The following is a 26,733-nucleotide window of genomic DNA, read 5'->3' on the forward strand; positions in this document are numbered from 1 at the left end:
ATAACCAGTAGCCAAGGAACTCCGCCGTACCTGATATAACCACCAGTGCAACATAGTTATAGAGTGCTTAACATTAGATAGGCCTAACAAAATTAGAGCTCATCAAAGAACGCCTAGTCATAGCTATCTGGCCAGTTCTTGAAGGCCCATTTAACCCAAATAAGTAATTTTGAATCCTACAAATCGCAGTCTACCCACAGACAACCACTATGGAATATTCCACGACCATAGGTATGCAATGTGAATTTTTTATCTCCCTGTATAAAAAAAGACACTCGCAAATTGTAGCAAGGGACTCCTGGTCGCACCTAAGAAAAAGAATTTTCCGCCACAGAATAAATTATTATTTATTTCCCCAAAATTCTTATTACAATATTTGTAATAAAGTTTCCTGTATTGTATCAATATACATATCCAGGCCTACACCAGATAGATGAACCCCATTGCTCCTAAAGAAACCTGGTGTACTTTCATCAATATCGAATCGCACACAATGATGGTTGCTTGAGCCTAATTATTTTGCACCCAAATTGATTTACACGTTTCCTTTTCTTTTCTATTAGACGTTTTTCGTCATTGCCAACACTCCAATTAATTCGCTGCAAAATATCAACCCAGACGAATTCAGAGTCAGGGGAAAAGCGGATGTTATATATTGAATGCTTTCCTGTACCATTTTAAAAATGAAGCGTAATGAATGTTTTGTTAGATCATTGCCCCCTAAATGAAAAAATACTACCTTTGGCGGTGTTCGAAAAAGCACAGGTAGTTGAACACAATGAATAAAATCTTCCCATCCCAATCCTCGAATTCCCCACCAAGCAATACTATTCCAGAAACACAATGTTATGCAGTATATAACAATGGGAGTTGTTTTTTGTTGTTTTTTTTCTTCAGAAAATTATATAAGAAAACACATATTCAAATCTTTTTGCCTGAAGCTACAAAATACAGAGCCAAGAAGTTTGATATGGTGTGTTTTTACTTAAAAAATGCACTAAATGTCTGTGCCAAATGCAACAACTCGGGGTAACCCGTCTAATTCCTGCCCTAAGCCTTCCATGCCTCCACAAGGTAAAGTTTCTGTAGGCAGCGTGTCGTTTACTCTTATTATTGTCTTCTACCCTCTGACCGTGCCAACCAAGCATGTCTCTATAATACCTATTGCCAGTGGCAAGCACCTCTAGGTCAAGGACAGGATATACTCTTATTATTGTCTTCTACCCTCTGACTGTGCCGACCAAGCATGTCTCTATAATACCTGTTGCCAATGGCAAGCACCTCTAGGTCAAGGACAATCCTGTCCATTTGCTGAAAACATACCAAAAATCAAGCTATAATCAAACAGTCAATGTAGACATCAAAAGAGACTTTCAAGTACAGATGACTACTTTATACAGGTGACCACTTTAGACAGTTTCAAATGCATTTTAAAATTCACAGCAGATCACATACAGTAAGATACAATATGATTAGAAGTAAGCAGAAATTACCATGACAAATTTAATAACTTCAGTTGAAATTTTGTGAAAATGGTCAGTACTAGTTATTTATGGATTGGAATAAACAATATAAACAAATTCATAACTTTACATATCAATTTAATTATTTCAAGCTTATTTCAGAGCTTGTTGCCAGCATAGCATGCACCACTTATTTAATGTAATCAAAAATAATAATAAACATAAAATACCATTATAAGGAACAAAGTCGAGACTCGAAACAAGTTTATGACTAGAAATTAAAATGTATTGGAATGTTTGGCCGCATCTAAGTATGTCAAGCTAGGATATGACAACTAAATGTCCCTAGCATAACAAAGAAAATTCCAGCAATCGAATAAACCAGGTAAATGCAATAGTTACATGCGAAAGTTACTGAGCATTTAAGGACAGATGTACCTGCTTCCAGCATATGCGTGCCAAGATTGCGTAATTGCCGTATGCAAGGGTGCCAAGATGCGTAAATGCGATAACTTCTGGCATATGCGTGCCAAGACTGCATAATTGATATGCGAGGGTGCCAAATGTGTAAATGCGGTAATAAAATGCATATGGTAGACTTTTCCAAGCGAATAGACAGGAGCCAATGCATTATTGGGAAATAAATGGGAGCAACTTTCAAGCAAATACTCAGTTACTTAAAAATGCCAAAGAGACACCTGGGAAATACCGAGCATAGCGCAAGCTTTGAGCAAAACCCAGGACTCATATAAAAAATTCCAATTTTGAAATTAATGTAATCTAGTAATTCCAGCTTATAGAAGGATATTCTGTCGAAACAAGACCATCGAATAGATGAAATATATACCAGACTACAGACATAAGCGTAAATACTTTACGAACCGCTTTTCCCGATGGATGTACCATAGAGACCACCGAGAGCAACAGTTTTGAAAAATTTATACATAAACATGACTGGTTCTCGGCTACCAGAATTCTCCGCCACAAGAAATTTAAAAAAAAATTTATTCCCCAAAATTCAAAGGCAAGAAGATAAACTATCCTTTAAAGAATCTAGGAACAACTCTAATCAAACATCAGATAAATGAACACCGTCTTTGCGGAAAAAACCTGGAGTAGAACCATCAATGTCAATGGACAAGATATAGCCTTTCACTAGTGAGCGCACTACTTGCCTGCCATTTATCCGACGACGTTTCTTATCGGCTATTTTCTTGTCCTGATAAGTTCCCCAATTTAACCTAGGTAAGATGTTGCACCAAATTACATCACATGAAGGGAATGTACTGGCTACATACTTAAGCCCGAGGTATATTAAATTAAATATACGTGTCATAGTCAGACCAGTTACATCATTGCCACCCAAATGAACAAGAAATATTGACGGTGGACTTTGAAAAGCAATTTTTAATTGTAGGCTATGTAGGAAACTTTCCCAAGACATACCCCTTGTTCCGTACCATCCTAACACTTTACCTAATTGTTTTTAAATTATGTTTTCCCGTGTTGCATGCCAGCCCAATGGATGATGGAATCTCCAACTAACCATATATCTGTACTTCTATCACTCTTGTCTTCCTCCAAACAAACCCGCTGTCTTCCTTGATCAACAGGCACCATCGTTGACCTTCTCTTAACGCCTCTCCCACGACCCGGCATTGTTGATTTATTCGATTGTTACGATACAAAAAATACGCTGTGTTTCTTTCGGATGTAAAAGCGGAAAGGAATTGTACATCCGGTGACTGGTATTTATACTCAACCCCGGTAGTAATAACAGAACCAATCCGATTATGTGCTATAAATAGCACGAAGAAAAACCCAAGCACCAAAATAAACTCTAGTTATTTCTATGTAGAAATAATCGGTATTATTTTATAAATAAATTTGATGATTGTTCATAAGCTGTTAATATAGTTATTTTCATTTTGTTGATAATTGTTACTAAAACATATCGATAGTACTGAAAGAACATCCATAACTATGGAGTGTTGCAAAATTGTATAAAAAAATATTTGTTCAATAAATTATATTTATGTTCTAAAAACATATTTTTCATGACTGGTTCTCGGCTACCAGAATTCTCCGCCACAAGAAATTTAAAAAAAAAATTTATTCCCCAAAATTCAAAGGCAAGAAGGTAAACTATCCTTTAAAGAATCTAGGAACAACTCTAATCAAACATCAGATAAATGAACACCGTCTTTGCGGAAAAAACCTGGAGTAGAACCATCAATGTCAATGGACAAGATATAGCCTTTCGCTAGTGAGCGCACTACTTGCCTGCCATGGCGATTTATCCGCCGACGTTTCTCATCGGCTATTTTCTTGTCCTGACGAGTTCCCCAATCTAACCTAGGTAAGATGTCGCACCAAATTACATCACATGAAGGGAACGTACTGGCTACATACTTAAGCCCCGAGGGATATTAAATTAAATATATGTGTCATAGACAGACCAGTTACATCATTGCCACCCAAATGAACAAGAAATATTGAAGGTGGACTTTGAAAAGCAATTTTTAATTGTAGGCTATGTAGGAAACTTTCCCAAGACATACCCCTGGTTCCGTACCATCCTAACACTTTACCTAACCTGTTTTTAAATTAGGTTTTCCAGTGTTGCCTGCCCTAACGCCAGCCCAATGGATGATAGAATCCCCAACTAACCATATATCTGTACTTCTATCACTCTCGTCTTCCTCCAAACAAACCCGCTGTCTTCCTTGATCAACAGGCACAGTCGTTGACCTTCTCTTAACGCCTCTCCCACAACCCGGCATTGTTGATTTATTCGATTGTTACGATACAAAAAATACGCTGTGTTTCTTTCGTTTGTAAAAGCGGAAAGGAATTGTACATCCGGTGACTGGTATTTATACTCAACCACGGTAGTAATAACAGAACCAATCCGATTATGTGCTATAAATAGCAAGAAGAAAAACCCAAGCACCAAACTAAACTCGAGTTATTTCTATGTAGAAATAATCAGTATTATGTTATAAATAAATTGATGATTGTTCATAAGCTGTTAATATAGTTATTTTCATTTTGTTGATAATTGTTACTAAAACATATCGATAGTACTGAAAGAACATCCATAACTATGGCGTGTGGAGTGTTGCAAAATTGTATAAAAAAAATATTTGTTCAATAAATTATATTTATGTTCTAAAAACATATTTGTGAAGTTAAAAAAGCATATATATTGACAATATATATATATATGTGGACAATAAAGAATATATTTATGGACAATAAAACAATATATATGGACAATGAAAATATATATATGGACAATAAAAAATATATTTATGGACAATAAAACAATATATATGGACAAAAAAAAATAATTATGGTCAATTATTAGAAAATAATAATTGTTGTATAAAATATATTTATGTTCTTAAAAAGACGTGTTTAAAAAAAATTTTGGACAATGAAAAATATATGAACAATAATTAGAAAAAAAATATTAAATTATATTTATGTTGTAAAACACATATTTATGAGGTTAAAAAATTTTTTATATGCACAATAATTAGCATTGTGGGATACACCAATCAAATTTGTAACAACCAATCTCATTGGTTCGTTCATTCCAACATGGCAGCTTGCATCGGAACATAGTGGGTAGCTGCCTTAAGGTGATTCCGCTTTGTCAGCCATGTTTGTTTTCACAAAGTCTGTCCAAAGTGAAAGTAGGCCAAAATTCATATAACATCAAAGCTCACATTTTTATATGATGAGCCATTTGCAAGTACACTTCCAGTTCTATGTTTTAAAGACTATTTTATACAAAAATAAAAATGATAACAATAAGAAAATTTACCTTGAATGAGCTTAATTTCTGAAGACCAAAAACATTCTGTTGCAAAGTTTTATGCACATTTCATGAATGGCAAAATCCTTTTTAACCAGGTTTTCAATTTTGAAAATCCTGGTTATTAGATTGGGGTATGGCGGGCGGATGGGCGGATGGGCGGCTGGGCGGATGGGCGGGCGTCAAACGAAATTGTGTCCGCTCTGTAACTCTTCAACCCTTTGAAGAATTTTGATGAAACTTCAGACAAATGTTTACCACATCAAGATGACGTGCAGAACGCATGTTCCGCATGGCTGGCTCCAAGGTCAAGGTCACAGTGACATTAACATTGAAAATCCTGTCCGCTCTGTAACTCTTCAACACTTTGAAGAATTTTGATGAAACTTCAGACAAATGTTTACCACATCAAGATGACGTGCAGAACGCATGTTCCGCATGGCTGGCTCCAAGGTCAAGGTCACAGTGACATTAACATTGAAAATCCTGTCCGCTCTGTAACTCTTCAACCCTTTGAAGAATTTTGATGAAACTTCAGACAAATGTTTACCACATCAAGATGACGTGCAGAACGCATGTTCCGCATGGCTGGCTCCAAGGTCAAGGTCACAGTGACATTAACATTGAAAATCCTGTCCGCTCTGTAACTCTTCAACCTTTTGAAGAATTTTGATGAAACTTCAGACAAATGTTTACCACATCAAGATGACGTGCAGAACGCATGTTCCGCATGGCTGGCTCCAAGGTCAAGGTCACAGTGACATTAACATTGAAAATCCTGTCCGCTCTGTAACTCTTCAACCCTTTGAAGAATTTTGATGAAACTTCTGACAAATGTTTACCACATCAAGATGACGTGCAGAACGCATGTTCTGCATGGCTGGCTCCAAGGTCAAGGTCACAGTGACATTAACATTGAAAATCCTGTCCGCTCTGTAACTATTCAACCCTTTGAAGAATTTTGATGAAACTTCAGACAAATGTTTACCACATCAAGATGACGTGCAGAACGCATGTTCCGCATGGCTGGCTCCAAGGTCAAGGTCACAGTGACATTAACATTGAAAATCCTGTCCGCTCTGTAACTCTTCAACCCTTTGAAGAATTTTGATGAAACTTCAGACAAATGTTTACCACATCAAGATGACGTGCAGAACGCAATGTTCCGCATGGCTGGCTCCAAGGTCAAGGTCACAGTGACATTAACATTGAAAATCCTGTCCGCTCTGTAACTCTTCAACCCTTTGAAGAATTTTGATGAAACTTCAGACAAATGTTTACCACATCAAGATGACGTGCAGAACGCATGTTCCGCATGGCTGGCTCCAAGGTCAAGGTCACAGTGACATTAACATTGAAAATCCTGTCCGCTCTGTAACTCTTCAACCATTTGAAGAATTTTGATGAAACTTCAGACAAATGTTTACCACATCAAAATGACGTGCAGAACGCATGTTCCGCATGGCTGGCTCCAAGGTCAAGGTCACAGTGACATTAACATTGAAAATCCTGTTTACATGATTTTAACTTGATTTGGCAGTCAAAGGTCATATCATCTTTGGAGGTAATTTAAAAAAGATATGATATATTATTTCATGTCTACTTTGTAACTTGTTTTTCATTATACAGAATTATCAATATAATTATAGTGAACAAATTCTTCTGTGCTGAACTCGTCCTACATTTCTCAACGGATTTTGTTCAAACTTTCACAGAAGCTTTGTCATCAAGCACCCTGGCACATATTGTCGGGGTTTTGTGATTGGATAGTTTTTTGACCTAATTATGGCCCTTTGTTTTTTTCCTTATACATAATATTATAGTGAACACTTCTTCAGTGGCAATTCCTCCTACATTATTCATGTTTTACATTGCACATAGTTACATTGTTTGTTGCTTGTATTTGTATTTCAAATACAACATATTTATCTACAATGGTGATAATTGAAAACCTGGTTTCATGGCATTGCCATGTTTCTTGTTTAAAGTCTGTTTTAGTGCCTATAAAAGCTATTTTTTGCAGAAAATACTGAACAATTTTGACTATCTGGTTGCTGGCTGTTGTAGGGAGGTTTCACTGTATTTCATAAAGCTTACCGGGACATTCAAATGAACCATAATATAAAGTTTTCCCTGTCCCACATTCATCTCCAGTGTTTCAAGAGACCATTGAAAAATCAGCAGCTAAACATGGCTGAGACAAAGTCTTGGATGAATATGTCGGAATATTTACTGTCTCTGCTTCACTTGATATGTTGGAGTTTCTAAATATTGTTTTTATGTTGTTGATTATTTCGTCTTCTTTTTCAGTACATTCTTCTGAAAGCAGTCCTTCAGTAAGAATAAGAGCTTTTGACATGTTCATTTGTAATTTTGTCTTATGCAAATAAACTATTTTAAACATTTTATTTCTCGGCACTTTTGGCCTTTTTGCCTGAAGCTTCAAAATACAGAGCCAAGAAATTTGATATGGTGTGTTTTTACTTAAAAAATGCACTAAATGTCTGTGCCAAATGCAACAACTCGGGATAACCCGTCTAATTCCTGCCCCAAGCCTTCCATGCCTCCACAAGGTAAAGTTTCTGTAGGCAGTGTGTCGTTTACTCTTATTATTGTCCTCTACCCTCTGACTGTGCCGACAAAGCATGTCTCTATAATACCTGTTGCCAATGGCAAGCACCTCTAGGTCAAGGACAATCCTGTCCATTTGCTGTACAGATGACTACTTTATACAGGTGACCACTTTAGACAGTTTCAAATGCATTTTAAAATTCACAGCAGATCACATACAGTAAGATACAATATGATTAGAAGTAAGCAGAAATTACCATGACAAATTTAATAACTTCAGTTGAAATTTTGTGAAAATGGTCAGTACTAGTTATTTACGGATTGGAATAAACAATATAAACAAATTCATATGATTAGAAGTTAGCAGAAATGAGACGCGTCACGACAAAACCAACATTTGCGACCAGCATGGATCCAGACCAGACTGCGCAGATGTGGAGGCTGGTCTGGATCCATGCTGGTCGCAAACCCATTATGTTGGTTTTGTCATGATGCGGCTCAAATTACCATGACAAATTTAATAACTTCAGTTGAAATTTTGTGAAAATGGTCAGTACTAGTTATTTTCTAAATAAATTTGATGATTGTTCATAAGCTGTTAATATAGTTATTTTCATTTTGTTGATAATTGTTACTAAAACATATCGATAGTACTGAAAGAACATCCATAACAACATTTTGATAAGATTGATCACAATTCTATTGGTTTGCACTTGACAGGTTATACTCATCTATTGACTGTTTACATCCAAACTTTGCATAATAAACAGAATATCCTTGAAAGTATTCGCTGACTGGCAAATCAATCATTTAGTACATTGTATTGGCAAAATTTGTGCACTCTGATATGGGTGAACTGCTGAAGTTACTGCCTATATTCATACAGTTGGTACATGATGAAATAATCATACTTACAGGTCTAGCTGCTATGCAGTTTCTTGGCAAGCAGCCACAGCACTTGTTCTTCAAGTCTGTGGGCATTGCACGGTAACTGTTGCATTTGCACCAACTAGGGACAGGATAAGTCTGTGTTTTTGGATCTGGTCTATCCCCACCGTTTCCATCCCCTGCTGCCTCGCACAAGTCAAAAATTAGTCCTGGCTCACGTTCTATTATATTCAGAACCAATTCTCTCAACTTGTGTTCATCTACTCTGGCAATAATGCCCTGAAATAAAGTAGAAAAATGATAAGCTATTCCGACAAATTACTTAAACTTTTTTGATCCACTAAATTCACAAATTTTGAAATTATAATGAAAGGTGTGAATTTAATATTAGCAATTTTTGTTATTTATTAAATGTTGTATCAAAGAATATATAAAGATCGTTCTAGAGGCTTGTTAGCTAATCCCGTCTCATCACCACAGCATACGCCACTAAATACATATTAATATTAAATTTAAAATATTACTTTAGATATGCCTTTTAAAATTTATTTCTTTATGAAGATGTTCACAGTTGAAACAATATTATGTAAACTATAATCAAAACTAGATCTACACTAGTATTTTAATAAAATCATAAAAATCTTTCTAAAGATTTGTTTATACCTTCATTTCCTCTTTCCTTTTTTCCCACATATCCTCTATTCTTTCCTTGTCTGACTTTTCAAGTCTTTGTGGGCTTCTACCCTTGCTTTTGCTTCGTCCACGTCCTCTCCCTCTACCTCTTCCCCTACTGGACTAAGCGCTTTCACCTGAACTACGACCCCTTACACCTCTACCTCTACCACGTCCTCGACCAACCAACTCTGTCTTTCTTTCCTCCGACTCAGATCCATTGCTCTATATGTAGAAAAAAATAACATATCAGACATATTTATAATTAATGTAGGAAGAGATACCTAAACATTCTACAAGATGATATGAACAAATGGGGCCATATTTTGTAATGTTTTTTGGGACATTATTAATTTAATCCTTCTTTAAAACCAAAACCCAACTTAATATTTTGCCTCTTCTTTTAACCTTCCAGTTTCAAAAATACCCTTGGGCAAAATCTAAATTGATTTTCATAAATTTCATTGTATAAAACTTTAAACATCTTGGAGCAAACCCCAAAAACTAGACTTACTAAGGTATTATTGGGTTAAAAGTGCTCTTAGTAAATTTCCAAATAATAGCCCTGGGCCAAAATTGGCCCCACCGGGGCTTGGCCTATTTAATGAAAAGGCCACTTCAAGCCAAGACAAAGGAGTTTTTTTATCATTTGCTAAATCTACAAATTTTTTCAAATTCAACCCTTCAATTAGCCGGCCCCTTTGGGGCATTTTTTTTCTTTAAAAAAATTTAAAATTTTGTTTAAACCAACTTATATTTTAAAAAATTGAAAAAAAAAAAAATTTTGGGGCAAAATTATAGGTATCCTTTTTTATAGGTCAAAATTTATTTCTTAAATTTTAAATTTATTTTCATCTATAATTCAATTTATATAATGTAAAATTTGGGGTAAATCTTAAGAATTTTAAAAAATTGCAAGTTCCCTGAGTTTTATGGAAATATAAATACCCCCCCCCCCTGGGGTTATTCTCAAGGTTTTTTGCCTTCAAAAAAAAAAAAGGGGCTATAATAAATTTACTTTGAGTGTTTGCCATAAAAGTTTAAAAAGAAAATACTTGAAACTTACCTACTGCTTTGATTCACCTTTTTAAGTACTTTTTCTGTAAAATTAACTTTGATATGAACCTGAAATTGAATTTTTTAACATGTTTGCCCTTCAAATTTGTTAAAAATCTTTTTTGTTTTTAATTTACCAACTTACTTTTTTCTTATATTATATTAAATTTTGCAAAATGTACCTTTAATGCATTCTTAAACAAGTAGGTTTAATCCAACATCTGACATATGTTCTCCATCTGATAATAATAATTCATAAAGAATTCACTTAAACAAAGGCCAATGAAGTTATGTATTAATAAATTAATTAAAAAAATGAGAGACATACCCATATCAAATACAAACCAGATCCCACAAAGTCAGTAGGAATCTTTGGAGATTTTGTACAATCAAGTGTTGAACATTTTTCTACATGTATACTAGCTAAGACTTTCAACTGTTCAAGTTAAACTATGCATCTTGTGGATTTACTTAAATCCTCACATTCCTGAGATGTCGTAATTCAAAGAGGCTGACTGACAGGTGGTTGAACATGTTGCTGTATGTCAACAAAAAAAGGCTGGACAGCAGGTTGCTGTACAATCACAGGAGGCTGTACAGGTGGTTGGACATCAGGGGGTGACTGACATGCCCTACGCTGCAAGACCTGCTGATGCAGGGGCTGGACACCTTGTTGATTATTTTCTCTTAATTCCGACCTAGTCTTCCTTGACCTTGGTTTTGCTTTTGGCATCTACGACAAAGATAATTTTATTAATAGAAAATTAAAAAGATATTAAATAATCAGTTGACATTAGTAAGGCTGTTCGGGCACTAGGTTCTAATCCCAGATTAGCTGGTAATTAATCAATAAATAAAATACCAGTTTATTTATCTACCTAGATATTCTATATAGAATCTATTATTATTAGATTCTAGATATTTTTATTTTATTATTTATTATTTAGTTTATTTATTTTATTTTTATTTATTTTTTTATTTATTTAATATTATTATTTTTTAATTATTATTATTATCATTATTATTAGTTGTACTGGAAGTAGATCATCTGATGATGACGACTTCATCGTATCAAATAGATCTAGCTCTATATCTAATTATTAAATTTAAAGTCGTAAATTTAAGTCATTAATAAATATTTATACGTAGGCCGCTAAGGCACCCGTGTTCAAAAACCAACATATCATGTTAGCTGACAATGATTAAAACATGTGTTTTTGTACTAATTAAATAGAATATTCTTCAAGAATTAATAATTGTAATTATGACGTCATCATAGAGCATGCGATGGCAACGTGACCAAATTCTTTTACCGTCTATAAACTTTTTTTGCAATAAACATGACATGTATACAGAGCCAAAATGGACTATTTATAATCAGGTATCAATTGTGCAAAAGAAATACTGTTAATAAGTGAAGAAAATAGTAATTAAAAAAGAAATGCTTCTCTGCAAATGAATTCGACTTTTTTCTTCACGGTGTTTTCCAGAAAGGAAGATAACAAAATTCCGTACTTCATGTACGGTTCTGTATTAATATACTAAAAGCAACATACCGTTATCCTGAGTGCATGATAAATTGCTTTGTCCAAATAATGTGTACAAACCTTATTATTGAACTGAATCTCGGTACATCTTCATCTATTTCCAACTCCTCTTCAATCATACCATCATCTATCTCCAATCCAACTTCTGCTTCTTCATATGCCACATTTTCTGCAGCTTCATCTAAAAATCATAATTAAAGAATTATAATACATTGTGTATAAACATATTGGCCTGACCTCACTTTATCCCGAACTATCTGAGTGACTGCTAACCCAAAGTCTGATCTTATTGAAGGGATCGTTCAGGGTTCGAAAAGTGCTACTTCAGGTAATATATTACCTAACACATCAGCACCTGAAGCAGAACTAGTAGTAGAACCAACAGGTTGGGTTGGCTGATTAACCTAAACTGGCACCTCCAAGCCACCAACTGCAACAGGGACCGTTTTCTGGATATCATTTTGGCTATCAACAGTTTTAGCATGAGATTCAACTCCTTCATCCACTAGCCGGCTTGGGGCATTCCTTTTTCTAGTAAATTGTGAACCTCTTATATTTTATCAATGAAAAAGAAAAAAAATGAAGTCAAAATTAAGTATCGTATTTTGATCAGGTGCATGTTATTACTTAATTTATTTATTATTCATCTATATTTTATTTATATAATGTACATGGTAAATCTAGATTTTACCACTAAATTGCAGTCTGAGTCATGCAATAAATACCCCACACGTTATCTCAAGTCTTCCAAAAAAAAAAAATGGCAATAATAAATTTACTTTAAGCCATTTGCATATGTAAAAAAATAAATACAATTGAACAAGATCATTTTATATTATCAGCTGCCTATAAAAATAACCCTTTATCTTTTCTAAATTAAACACTGGATGAAAAGAAAGAATACAAAGAAACCACATGTCAACACCGGATAAATGTGAACAAAATTTTAATAAAGATCTACCGGTTTTGAACCTATCTGGATCTTCATCAGGATAAAATTTACAAAAATAAATCTATCTAAAGCATAAAGATTGTGTAAGATGATAAGTCACATGATATATAAAAATATTAACAAAATTAATAAAAATTTCTAAAAATCGATAAGAGTTTTGGAAAATTGTCAGGAAAGTTATGGAGATGTTAACTGAATTAAACACTGATGAAAAAACCTGCCTTTTATTGACTGCCGAAAATTCCAGAGAGACTGTGCTGTAAGAAAATCTTGCATGTTAGATTTACATGTTTCTCTTTTGAAGGATAGTTTGACAAAGTCCCATGGGAATGTTGTTTACAATGTCATATAAGCAATAAAAAACATAAAATTGCCTCCAAACAAGCAAGTGCTGTTTTTTCCGCCCTATATTTGCAGCCAATGAACTTGATGTTGAAATAGAGCTGCTCTTTGATTTTCTGCTTGATTTCGAGTGAACACATTTACTATCATCTAATTCATTTTGTTTGTATGACCGAATTCCCGAAGTCTCCTCATGCTGTCTTCGGTACGTGTTCTGTCTAAAAAATCTGAATATTCAAAGCATAGTCTACGAAATTTTCTAAATTTAAAGTCAATGGATATATTTAACTGTGCAAGACTTGTATAATTATTATCTACATCAACATCTAATTCTTTCTGAACAGTAGCCCAGGCTGCGTTGATTTTGTCCATGTGCTTTTGAACCTGTTCTAAAAAATGTTCGTTTCCCCTTTCAGTAGGTTGCCGGTGTCGTATGAGATGTGCAAGTACCATGAGATATGCAAGTTCCGTTTCCGGTTTCGAAATGACTTGCCGATTTCATGTTGGGGTTCATGAGACTCGCAAGTCATGAGAACTGCAAGTTTACTGTTAATGATAAAATTGCAGACTTAAAATTATCAATTAATAACACAGATCAGTATATGATGTTAAGAGCTACTTCTGTGATAACATAATTTTATCATATTTGATAATAAATAAGAAAAATAGTGGTGGACAGGTGGGTGGGGATTGAATATAGCGATCATTATGAGAAAATGTAAACATTATATATTATTTAAAAGGTTTTGTTTCACCATAAGGCTTTGTTTCATCATTAATCAAGAAAGTGCAATCTGTTAAGGACATATAATAATAAGTATCCTGTGTGACTATCAAATGGACCGTTGACAATTTGGACCATAACAAATTATATTTGTATGGGTACCAAGGCAATTCAGTCCCCAGAAACTCCCCCAACCCCCCCCCCCCCCCTCTTAAATTTTTTTTGCAATAATGAATATTTTTATTATCGCAATCAACTGCAGTGCAGCATCATTGTCTGACATAATTATCCAGTATTTAATACAAAGGTCATCTAAGGGTTCGATAATAGCCTGCCTTGCTCTATATATAATGTAATAAAAGGCAAAAAAAGCCCCACTTATCCAGAAATCAGGGTCAACTCTAAAACAAATTTCGGCCCTTTACGAACTCGACCCATAATTATATATAAATGGTAGTGGTTAATTTTATTGCTTTTTATATATTTTCATAAAAATTTCATTTTTTAAAATTTTCACGGTCACAGACCTAGCTCCACTCAAGGAAAATAATATGTTTTATTGATGAAAGTACTAATCCACTCAAGGAAAATAATATGTTTTATTGATGAAAGTACTAATTTGTATGTGAATTTGTAGAGAAAGGAAGAATTTATAATTTATATACTTCAGAATATTTTTTGTAAAAAACATCATTTAAAAGTTAAGTAAACAATCTTTCTCCTAATAGGTTTTTTAATAGAGGGACCACTTGCCCCTCACCGCTTTGGGTTCGAATCCCGACAGGGACTTTGGATTCTTTCATGTGAGGAAGCTCTCCAGCTAGCTGGTGGTTCTAATCAGGTGCCCGTTCGTGCCTGAAATAATGCATGGAAGGGCGCCTGAGTTCTTCCTCCACCAGTAAAGCTGGAACGCCGCGATAGACCTATACTGTGTCGATGTGACATAAAACCCAAAACAAACAATATTGTAATTTTACCTTTGACCTCTTGTAACCTTGACCTTCATTTTGCAAATGACAACTCTCCCATTCTAAGTGATATTAAAATCCAGCCATGTATATATAGAAGTTATACTCTCAAATGAATGTTTAATTTATTCAACCTTTGACCCTCAAGTAGTACCTTGACCTTTGCCACAGACGCCTGTATTTTTCGAGCGACCCTTTGCCTGAAGAAATTACACTCTGGACAATCATTTGCATCGTCCCCTCAAGTGTGACCTTAACCTTTGAAAAACAGACCTGGGTTTACCATGTGACACACCACTCATCATGGTGAAGTATTGTATTACACTATTTTGCAATGAACACACAGACAGACCTTTGCCACAGACACCTGAATGTTTCAGGGGACACTGTCTCAATAATATTATTTCTTAAGTTAGAAAAACCACATATAAGGTATTAAATGTATTTATTCTTCAAATAACTAACCTAACTTAAAGATATATTATGCTCAAATTTTATATTTGAAAACATTGATATTTATAACTATGGTTTATGTTTTTAATGTAGAGTTGTGTTTTATAAGTTTTGAGTGCACACTGGGACACTGCTACACATTTTATCACAGTCTAGATACATGGTGTCATTACAAAAACAACTTGCAGTTTTTTTTTAAGAAAGGTCAGTAACAGAGAATGCATATTCCAAAACATATTCAAATTAAGACAAATTTAGTTTGAATTCTCAACATTTAAAAAAAAAAGTTCTGCAATAACAGTAGTTTTTCCAAAGATGAGCATAATATTTCTTATATTAATCCATTATACCAGCCAGATATAAGTTGCATTTTTAGCACATGCAAAAACTCCAATAAAACATATCTATAACAGTGTACAACAGTAAATATACTAGAACTATGATTAAAGCAGCACGCCTCCAGATTTATGCTTATTTTCATGAAAATTTTGAAAATGTATTTGAATGTATAACATTGTGAAATAACCTTAAGGAAGCAATTTACACATTTTCAATGGCGCTTTATAACCTCATTAATTACCAAAAAGTGGTCAAATTATGCATAAATAGCTCTTATTGCGTTAGTAACACAGTAGAAATATAGTTGTAAATATTGAAAAATCAGTCATTTATTGCAAATAACATGTAAAATATTACTTGAATCTTGAATCATTTTACTTTTCCTGAAATCTTAGTACATATTTTTCAAGTATGGTTATATTGAAATAATTTTACTCATCTGGAGGCATGCAGCTTTAAACCACACCATTATACTTAATGGGTAAGGTGTGTAACTTTTATTTCAAAAATACATAAAAATACACAAATTGTCCCGGGTGAATCAGCTAACATATTATAAAAGAGGTTTTAAATGATCAACTTCAAGGTGATAAAATTGGATGGACCCATTCAAGAACCTACAAACTTCTTGTCTTGGATATTTAGTGAAAATTTCAAAACTTAATAAATTTCAAAAGATCTATGAAGAAAAGCTTACATAATTACATAATGTTTCTTGCCCTGTGGAAAATGATCCTTAAAAGAGGTCTTTTAAGAGTCCAAGATTTTTATGAATGGGTGGGGTGATTGGGTCAATTTTGATTCAAGGTAAATGCTGAACAAAACTGAGGATTAAGATATCAAAAATATTTTAGTTTTGAAATATTTAGAAAAATGTTATATAGTACAATACAAATAGAAGAACAAATTGCATTACCTAAAGACAAAATGGAATATCCTCTGTCACATAAGAATTGTCGTGTAAATCAAGAGTAAAATAATGCTAAAAAAACCTAATAATGCTAAAAAACCTATCTGTAAAGAAAACTAATAACATTTGTATTCATCACTATACAAAAAAGGGGACAAAAAGATTTTTAAGCATGAGAGAGCATGTGTGAGTGCTTGTGTATGTATGTGTATATGTGTGTGTGTGTGAGTGCGTGCATGTGTGTGTGTGCATTAGTGTGTGTGTTTACATTACTGTTTTAGAATTGAATAATTATTAAAATGGAATATATTATGTTGAATACATAGAGGATATTGAATGAGGTTTGGTTTATAACTAAATTTATTGAACAAGTTGAATAAAATCATATTATGCAAGCATCTGGTGAGCATAATATTGTTATATTCAATGAGTTCAATAAATTTAGTATTTGATCTACACAAATATAATATTCTATTTATCACATATATAAAATAAGAACAGTAAACTGTTAACAATAGTCATTTTCATTTGACACTCCTATAATGTAACGCTAACATTAGTGCGCCTTAACGCTATGTTTACACAAATGACGTCACATCAAAGTGTTATTACAATAGTGTAATAATGTCTAGTGTTATATCTTTTTTAATATAAATTGCTTTATTACACTCATGTGCAGCATTTTATGCGATATATGTAACAACAGTATGGTAACTGGAATGTTTGTAATTCATATATGAAAGAACATGATAAATGAAAAAAAAAAACAACTGAGGATTACCAATATATTTCGCCTATTAACCAGAAAGAGTATATGGTTTCAGATCCTGGATTACCCTTGAATCTGCATATTTGTTAATTATTGTATTTCAGTGTCCATCATTTATAAAAATGTAGCTAAAAGAGTAAAAAAATATTGTATGTAATACCTTGACCCTTAAACAGCCTAATTTTCATGACAACACAAGGATGTTACTATTAAAGACAACTTTTATACAACTATTATAACTATTAAAGACAAATAAAGGAAACCAAAGTTTCTAGTTGGATGGCTAGTTTAAGAAGGTAATCAATATGCCTCCAAAAATTTGAGAACCATCAGATGAATCATACCTCATACCAAATATGAAATTAAAAGTCAGTGAGGCAAATAGCCAGTGATACTGACCTAGACAAGAGTGGATTTTTCATTGGATCCATAGTTAACATGACCTGTCGGTGGACCAGTATTCCAATTTTTAAGTGATTAACTTGGAAAGTTGACTTTTTTTTGAGAAATTGATCTTTTATAAGTTATCAAATGTGCCCCTTATGTAATGGTATAAACTCTAGATATATATTATCATAATTACCAAATGATCTAACCATGACATTTAACCAAAGTATTGCAGTATACATGTATATAGTAATGATTAAAGTAGTTCGGAATTTAAATATCTATGGAGCCATAGTTTTTAATTTCATATTCTCAGTAACATTAACCATACTGATTTGTATTGAAGTGAAGTTTCTGAACAAAATCATATGAGTTCCATGATAAAATATTTAATAATAATAAATAATTTAATTTACTCAATTCATCAATTATGATAGGGATTTTAAGCCAAAAATGTTTAAAAATCAATTGAATATGACACTTCACAAACATTAAGTAAAACACATTAACATTTTTATATACCTAATTATTGTCTGTCAATAATAAACTGAAATACAAAGTCTCCTATGTATGTAAAGCACCACGCCTCCAGATTCAAGCTACTTTTAGAGAACATTTTGAAAATGTATTTAAATGTAAAATATTGTAAAGTGAACAAAGAAAATAATGTTCATATTTCAATCAGCACTTCAAATTAACAAAATATGAAAAAATAGTCCTTATTGCGTAAGTAACGCAGTATAAGATAAAAAATAATTCAAAATTAGTCATTTATTGCATACAGCATGTAAACTATTTCTTGAATTGTGAATACTTTTACTATTCTTAAAATCTAAGAACATTTTTCTTAAGGTTTATTTTCTTGAAATATTTTGGCTCATCTGGAGGCATGCAGCTTTAATTATATGCAGCCAAACAAAACACACACTCAAAATCATCTTCGATGGCTGATTTTGTTGTGACTCCACAACATTTTGTGTGGAACCACCGTCCACAAACACAGCACTGTATCAAACGCAAGACTCCCTTTTTTCCCTTGCAGTCGGGCTGGTCACATCTCCTGTCATCTTTCGATACTCCTTTAAGTATTAGGGCAGATCGTACATATTTCCTATAATTTAGGCAATGTACCTGACGCATTATCTATAAGGGCGGAAAACTGTTCTTAATAATAGCCTTTCTTATTCTCCAACAGCATATTGGTTTTGTCTAGGGACATTTAAATTAAAAATGTAATCAACTGTGGGTAAAAAGAATCAAATTGCTTAGATATACACTGTATTGCAATGAAATAATGCAACATTTTCCAGGGGTTTCAATGCACTATCAACATAATGATGCTGGACATTTTACCATGGTAAATAGTCCATGGTCTAGGATCAATGGTAAAGCATGGAAAAAAATCCAGCCCATTTCCAGCATACCTGAAAGTTCTTAAATATGAGCCGTGCCATGACAAAACCAACATAATGGGTTTGCGACCAGCATGGATCCAGACCAGCCTGCGCCTCCTCGCAGACTGATCAGGATCCATGCTGTTCGCTTACCAACCCTATTACAAGTAGAGTAACTAATAGCGAACAGCATGGATTCTGATCAGACTGCACAGATGCACAGGCTGGTCTGAAGCCATGCTGGTTGCAAACGCACTATGTTGGTTTTGTCATGACGCGGCTCATATGATTTTTAACAAGAGATATGGGGAACATGAAACACTTCTGACATATGTCTCCATAAAACAAATTTGCCTGATGTTTATGTATCTTAAGATCTTTACCAGAAACATATTTGAGGTGAAATTCATAAAAAAAATCGATTGAAAATTTTATAGTTATATTTACAAACAAAAAGATCTAGATATAAAACAGGTACCAAGCAATAAAGCACACTAAAAGCTTACACACTAATTAATATTAACAAAATAAAGAAAAAACACACACAAAAAAAACTGTTTGTTCTCTGTTATTCACTCTAACAAATCATTATATCTCTTGAAAAAGTTTTGAAGTCAATCAAATTTTCCCTCCTTGGCGTTTTTTGCCATGCTTGGTTTTAAAATATCTCTTAGTTTTTCCCGAACCTGCACTGCCGTGACACCTAACTTTTCTTTCATTATTATTTCTAACGCGTCATCTTCAGTGAAGAAGCTTTTAGATTTGAAAGTCGTAGTTTTGGTGGAAACAGCCATGTTGATTTGTGATTTCACTACCATGTGACTACTTAACTCCGCCTTCTCCAGAAATTCTGCTGGTTTCATTGTTGTTGTTTTTTTTGTGTGTATCTTTACAAAGTTTATTATACAATAAAGTATGTAAGACAAGATATCAAAAGGACAAAAAAAATTGTGTAGACATGAAAAAAATATTTGTAACCTCTACAGACTAACTTTTAATAAATAAAACTATATAAAAACACAAGATATTGTAACAATGACACAATGTGTTCTGTTCTAATAGTCAGGCTATGTGAATACACACAACTTTTCACCCATGTCAATTTTATTGTAACAATGTAGGCATTTCCTTGTGGAGACCATTTGATTCATTGGGATGGAACCCACGAATTTTGTGGAATTTTCTGTCGGAGCTTTGGTCACCACATTTTCAATTTGCTCAATTGGCTCAAACCTTGTTTCTTTGGTTGTTGTTGCCTGTATCTGCCCATTAAACATCTTTGTGTATAAATTGTGTATTTTATAACACATATTGAGTTGAACCTTTGACACATATATACCCCAAAGTGGAAGTATAATACTTCCTGTGCAGTCTGCTATTATTGCAGTAAGGATACACTGGGGAGTAAAATGTTTTTTTTTGTTTTTTGTTTTTTTTCATTTAAATAAGCTCATTATGCCTTAAATTATCACATGGCAGAAAAATAAATTTAAAAGTTTCAATCTAAAACTATTTTGTATGATTTCACAGAAATTAACAGTAAACCTTCTATTTTGTTTACAGTTATATTATTACACCTTCTTGTTAGTCACAAGAGCTATAAAATCATTGACTGCCTTGAAATGATACTGGTTCATCAAAGGGTCTGATGGGAGGATTAATGGGAGTTTTATTGGCTCATGTAACCCCTAATTACATGGTTAATTTTTACCATGTAAACATAACAGTGATTCACGTATAGTGTCAAACTATTCAGGTATAGTGTCAAACGTTAAAACATGTATTATTTTACCATTTACTGCTGTAAAAATTTGTAAATAATTTTTCAAAGTTCTCTTATTCTATTAGTGATTAACAGTGCTTTGGAAATTTGTGTAACACACAGGGCATTGCATAGCTGTTTTAAACATGTTAAAAGAGGACTGAAATAAAAAGGAGTGTTGAATTAAGTATAATGCAATGAAGTCACAAGATTTTTGAACAGTATCTCACTGTCTTAAGTCTTACTTGATTTAAGAAAGTATCAGCTCTTGCTCATGAAATCTAATTTGATGATATCAATTGTTCTAATTTTGGTAACATTATGAGAAGTTTAAATAACTATTATTTGATTTAACAAGTTTTTGAGCAGATGCTTGGGACGTGAACAGTATTTTCCAGAGTCATTTTTGAACATCTTGGGGTGAGAATCTAAAACTTTTCTACAGCCTTAACATGCTTATTATTCAGAATCATTTTTTGTCTATAATACAAATCAAACAATGCTAAATAAAACAAGAGGGCCATGATGGGCCTGAGGTCGCTCACCTGTATAAAAGGCACCCGGAGCGGGGCCACTTAAAACCCCAGGGCTTTTATTTGAATAAACTTGGAAGACACCCATTAGAAGATGTTTCACAATGTTAAGTTTTTACTATACACATATAGTTAAAACCAATGACACCCCTGGGATGGGGTCAATTTTGACCCCAGAGCTTTTATTTGAACAAACTTTGTAAGATGTTTCATGCTTAATATCTAAACTCTAGCTATTTGGGTTTTTTTCAATGAAGATTTTTAAGTTTTTACTATAAAAATATAAGGAAAATCAATAACACCCAGGGCGGGGCCAATTTTGACTCCAAGGCTTTTATTTAAACAAACTTTGTAGACATTCACTAGAAAATTGGCTATGTGGTTTATGAGGAGATGTCGTTCAAAGTAAAAGTTTACAGACGCCGGACGGCCAGAAGCCGGACGGAAAGCGATCACAAAAGCTCCCCCCTGTCACTTTGTAACAGGTGAGCTAAAAAACACACCCACACAAAGCCAGTACCTGAACAGAATAGAGAATAGCAAAACACAAACAAAAGCTGTACAGTGAAACGTAAGGATACCACAAAGTACAAGCTGCAAATATAATCAATCATTGATAAGTCATTGTTAAGTGTGTTGCCACAACGGTGAACAAATTAAAACAGGATTAGAAAATTGTTGTGATTTCAGGATCACATAATTCTCATGACTTTAATATCTATAGCAACAATTGTTTACTTACAGACTATCCTGCAGATCTTTCAGAATCTTTGTGGCAGTCATCAATCGGTTCCTGCAACCCCAAAATCATACTCTGTATCAAATGTAACTATGTCACTTGTAATTTTTTTTATATATATATGTTAACATTAATTTGACAATTTCTTATCCTTAATGTTGTTTGGACTGAGAAAAATGAAAGAAATTGTTGCCTATCCTACCTCAGGGATTTTTTTCCAGGATTTTGGGAACATGACCCATACCCATAGAATTGGGAATTTCAGCGGTGTTTTGTTAAAAATTGGGGAAAAAAAACATGACTGAAATTTTACAGTGATTAAATGGATGCAAAGAATTACTGTCTAGGATGGCATCTTCAAAGATTTAAGCACTAATTACAATGAAGAAGCCCTTATTTTCAAAGATTTTAGAATTTTTATTCAATACTTTTATTTTGTAACTTTCAATTGGGAATTTTTTCTGTGGATTGGGAAAATAATATACTATTTTCAATTGGGAATATGACCCAATAAACGTCTATAAAATAAGCCAAAAAAATCCCTGTACCTAAATCTTTTCACACAGTTTCGTATTTTCTCATATAGACAAAGAAGGAAAAATTAAACTGTTCCATAGAAAATTTTAAAACTTGGCATGATCATAAGAAATAACCTTAGAAACATATTGATAAGAAAAAAAGGGTGTCACTGAATTAATTTATGAGTTATTTGCCCTTGAATCTGAGGTTTTTGCTATTACATGTCATTTTCAAGGGCAAATACCTTCTACGGAAAATTTCAAAATGCAATACTTACATTTTGGGCACATTAGTCCTTGTTTCCTTTCCCCTACCACGCCTCCGACTAAGACCACCTCTGGTGCGCCCACCTTTGGTTCGAGCACCTCTGCGAGCTCCTCTGGTTTGAGCACCTCTGCTGTGACCACCTTTGGCTCTTCCTCTCCCTGGTGCCCTACATAAAAAAATGCAGATATTAAAGTACTTACATATTACAAGTAAGTGAGTCCCACAACCTCCAGTGTCATAGTTTTTTTACCAAACAGTGTATTTCACTTTTTTCAAACAATATATTTTGCTGCTGTTTATGGGATGTCTAGAGTGTTAACAAGCTTTTCCTTTAATTTGACCTGGTGACCTAGTTTTTGACCCTACATAACCATGATTAAAATTTGAGCTAGGGATTATCTAGAGTTTCACTAAGATACAGTCATCTATGTAACCTCTACAGTGTTAAACAATTGTTAACGGATGATGGATGGACGACAGACAAAATGCTATAACAAAAACTCACTCTGTGACTGGTGAGCTAAATACAGGCATCACGATATACCTGTGAACATTATCATTACTCAGGTTATGTATAGGGCTGTAGAATAACATTCAAACAAAAAGGTAAATTGGTGACAACTAAATCAACTAAATTTTCTGCAGACTTTAACATTTTTTCGGTAGACTTGTAACAGAGCAGAAGTTGTTTAAGTTTGCTTATACCATTTGCTGTCTAAAAACATTTTAGTCTCTCCTAAATTTAGAAAATCAGTATTTGTTAATTTGTTTGGTGTTTAACACTGCTTTTAGCAGTATTTCAGGCATATGGCAGAGCACTAATGCAACTATTGGGCAAATCCAGTATGTGAAGTAATATACTGGAGTCAGTATTGATGTGAAATGATAAGAAGACAAAGAAGACTTTAGGATAGACAATAAAAAAAAAGTTGTACTTACATATTGTTACCAAACTGCAGGTCTTCAGTACTTTCATCGCCCATATTGTCTGTTGAACTGTTCATTACAGGAAGTCTACCAACAAAATGAAAACAAATTTGTAAGTTGAATGAGTGCATAGTGAAATATATAGCCAGTATTGATATCTCTGCTTGTAAGATGGTGCACATGGTCTGAATTTCATGGCTGTAGTTTACAAAAATTACTGTTTATTAGATCAAAATTAACATTTACTATTTGAACACACAAATGACTGAACATGCTGAAGAAACCAAAACCGATCACACATATTTTCTGGTCTGTAGTAATATTTGGCCGCAATAAACCATTTGACTTGTAACAAGGTTAATGCAACACTATCAAGTTAAAATTAATATTGTTGTGCAGTTTTGAATTCCTTTAGTAAAAAATATTCCTAGCACGAATATTATGATTATGAAATATATATGCAGTAAATTTTGCTTACATGTCATATACATCGGATTCTGGCTCGGAATCACTGCAGTCTGAACTTTGAAATGCTTCTGCAATTTTCCGTTTAGCAGTTTTAGTCACATTGCTGCTGTAAAAATTAAAACAAGGTAAAGGCATTGTATTTTGTTAAAACAATTTTTTAAAGGCCTTTAATATTGAAAAGCCCTTTACAGGTTTAAGGGCTTTCTATTAATGGCACTTTTATTCCATCCAGACTGTGGCTGTAAAGATTACACTTCAAGTTTCATCTATACTTTTGCCTTAAAGTTTGACTGTTGACATGGTAAAGTCTGTGTGTGACTGGGTATTCTTAAGCACAAGTTTGACTGTAATCTGGAATTACTAATAATGTTAAAATGGGCTAAAATGTCTGCATCATAAGCCAGATATTGTAACTCGGACCACCAGCTTGCCTATCCTGTACTCAGTTAACAAGGTTTTCCCAAAGTTGAATTGTAATCTGGAGACTATTACATTTTGAAGGTTGCCCCTTGTGGCTGACGGACTACCTATTAAAATGGCAAAGCAAACATCATAGCAACCACCGTATAGCCATGCATGTTCCAGAGATTTCTCAAGGATAAGAAAGGGTTGAAATTGTTGGATTCTTTATGGATGACTGCAGTAGGGTTGTTTGGATCTCAGGCATTGCGTAAATCCCCCCCCCCCCATAAGCATTTTGAACAAACAGTCCAGTATTAAGAAATTTCATACCTTGTCATGCTTGTAGCCATTGGTGTTGAAGTTGCTGGCTGAACTTCAACATTATCCAGCTTCTGTCTCTGGTCTTCCGCCAGACTTCCTGTGAAGCTGAAGGGGTATTTCCCCGGAGTCAAGGCTTGAGTAGTTGTTGCTTTCCCATCTACAGGTAACTTCTTGCTTTTCCCATCCATATCAAGAAGTACTTTGCCACTTTCCAATTTTTTCAGCAAAGAACCAGTACCAAAATACTTATACTTATTTTTTTTTATTTCCTTCATTACGAACACAAATTCGACTGGTTCAATTGATTGCTTACACAATTTCTGGGAACATTTTTGTATGGTCTTCAATGCTCTGGATTTTTGCATTCTCAGAGCTTGCTTTTGTCTTTTATATTGCTCACCCTTAGTGGCGCATTGAATTTTTGTCCCAGGTTTTAATTTCTTGTGTTTGTTATATGTTGTACTGTTGTCATGGGTTGCTGTGTCAAGTGTTGCTGTGTCAAGTGCTGCTGTGTCAAGTGTTGCTGTGTCGAGTGCTGCTGTGTCAAGTGCTGCTGTGTCAAGTGCTGCTGTGTCGAGTGCTGCTGTGTCAAGTGCTGCTGTGTCAAGTGTTGCTGTGTCAAGTGTTGCTGTGTCAAGTGCTGCTGTGTCAAGTGTTGCTGTGTCAAGTGTTGCTGTGTCAAGTGTTGCTGTGTCAAGTGCTGCTGTGTCAAGTGTTGCTGTGTCAAGTGCTGCTGTGTCAAGTGTTGCTGTGTCAAGTGTTGCTGTGTCAAGTGCTGCTGTGTCAAGTGTTGCTGTGTCGAGTGCTGCTGTGTCAAGTGTTGCTGTGTCAAGTGCTGCTGTTGGTTTGTCAAACCATATGCTGGTCTGGTCCTTCAGGTCTGTTGAATCTAAAAAGCAGATGATACTGGTTGAAATTTTTAATAAAATAGTCATGACAGTCTTAAAACATGTAGAACAAGATAAAGAAGCAGTCTAATATGTGCGAGTGTTTGAAGATTAATGCACTGTGTCCAAAATATTTCAGTAATATCAAGGCAGTTAGTTCAGTGACATATCAATCCCTGGTCACCTATGCATTTTAACTATACTTGTTAAACAATTACCAACCTTTCTTAATGACAGCTATATCACCTGCCTCCTATTAGCATGATTAAAGCAAAATTTTCCAAGCATGTTACAGCTATTTCAAATTCTGAGGCAAATGTTTGTTTGTTTCATTTTACGCCTTTTTCCAACAGTATCTCAGTCATATAGGCGGGTAGTTTCCTAAAACCATTGTTCCTGGAGAATTACACCAGTACTAGACTACCTTCCTCCGCGCTAAACTACCAAAGCATCTCCCAGGGATCGAACCAGCGCCAGAAAGGTAACCTGTTAGGAGGAATTGACTCAAACCCTCGACTACGGAGGCGGTTAGAGGCAAATATTTGTAACCTATAAATCACTTAACAAACAAATTTGCAACAAACAAATTTACTAATCAGGTCATGACCATTTTCAATGACAATCACTACACCTAAGGTTTGCTGCTTCAT

At 34.1% G+C, this 26,733-nt stretch overlaps 2 protein-coding genes across 3 annotated transcripts; both read right to left on the reverse strand.

Annotated features, from left to right (window-relative positions):
* Position 1: 1 nt before the first annotated feature.
* On the reverse strand, positions 2-9,751 carry LOC132753813 (uncharacterized). Of its 2 annotated transcripts, none has more exons than XM_060744349.1 (3): positions 9,409-9,751; positions 8,773-9,024; positions 2-1,311 (listed from the first exon to the last, which is right to left on the reverse strand). In XM_060744349.1, exons 1-3 carry the CDS (start codon positions 9,436-9,438, stop codon positions 1,189-1,191), a joined length of 405 nt encoding a protein of 134 aa, XP_060600332.1. In that variant the 5' UTR covers positions 9,439-9,751; the 3' UTR covers positions 2-1,188. The 2 variants fall into 2 exon arrangements, with proteins under 2 accessions (XP_060600332.1, XP_060600331.1); XM_060744348.1 differs by lacking the exon at positions 2-1,311 and adding an exon at positions 7,269-7,996.
* Positions 9,752-10,679: 928 nt separating this feature from the next.
* Positions 10,680-26,733, reverse strand: LOC132753819 (uncharacterized). The gene is made up of 8 exons (XM_060744355.1): positions 26,676-26,733; positions 25,206-26,085; positions 24,484-24,579; positions 24,018-24,092; positions 23,089-23,244; positions 22,296-22,346; positions 11,787-12,201; positions 10,680-11,206 (listed from the first exon to the last, which is right to left on the reverse strand). The coding sequence occupies exons 1-7, from the start codon at positions 26,731-26,733 to the stop codon at positions 12,198-12,200; spliced, it is 1,320 nt and encodes a 439-aa protein (XP_060600338.1). The 3' UTR covers positions 10,680-11,206; positions 11,787-12,197.

Source organism: Ruditapes philippinarum, unplaced genomic scaffold (genome assembly GCF_026571515.1).
Source record: "Ruditapes philippinarum isolate M1 unplaced genomic scaffold, ASM2657151v2 ctg6359_1_1_1_1, whole genome shotgun sequence".
In the NCBI taxonomy this organism is placed as follows: domain Eukaryota; kingdom Metazoa; phylum Mollusca; class Bivalvia; order Venerida; family Veneridae; genus Ruditapes; species Ruditapes philippinarum.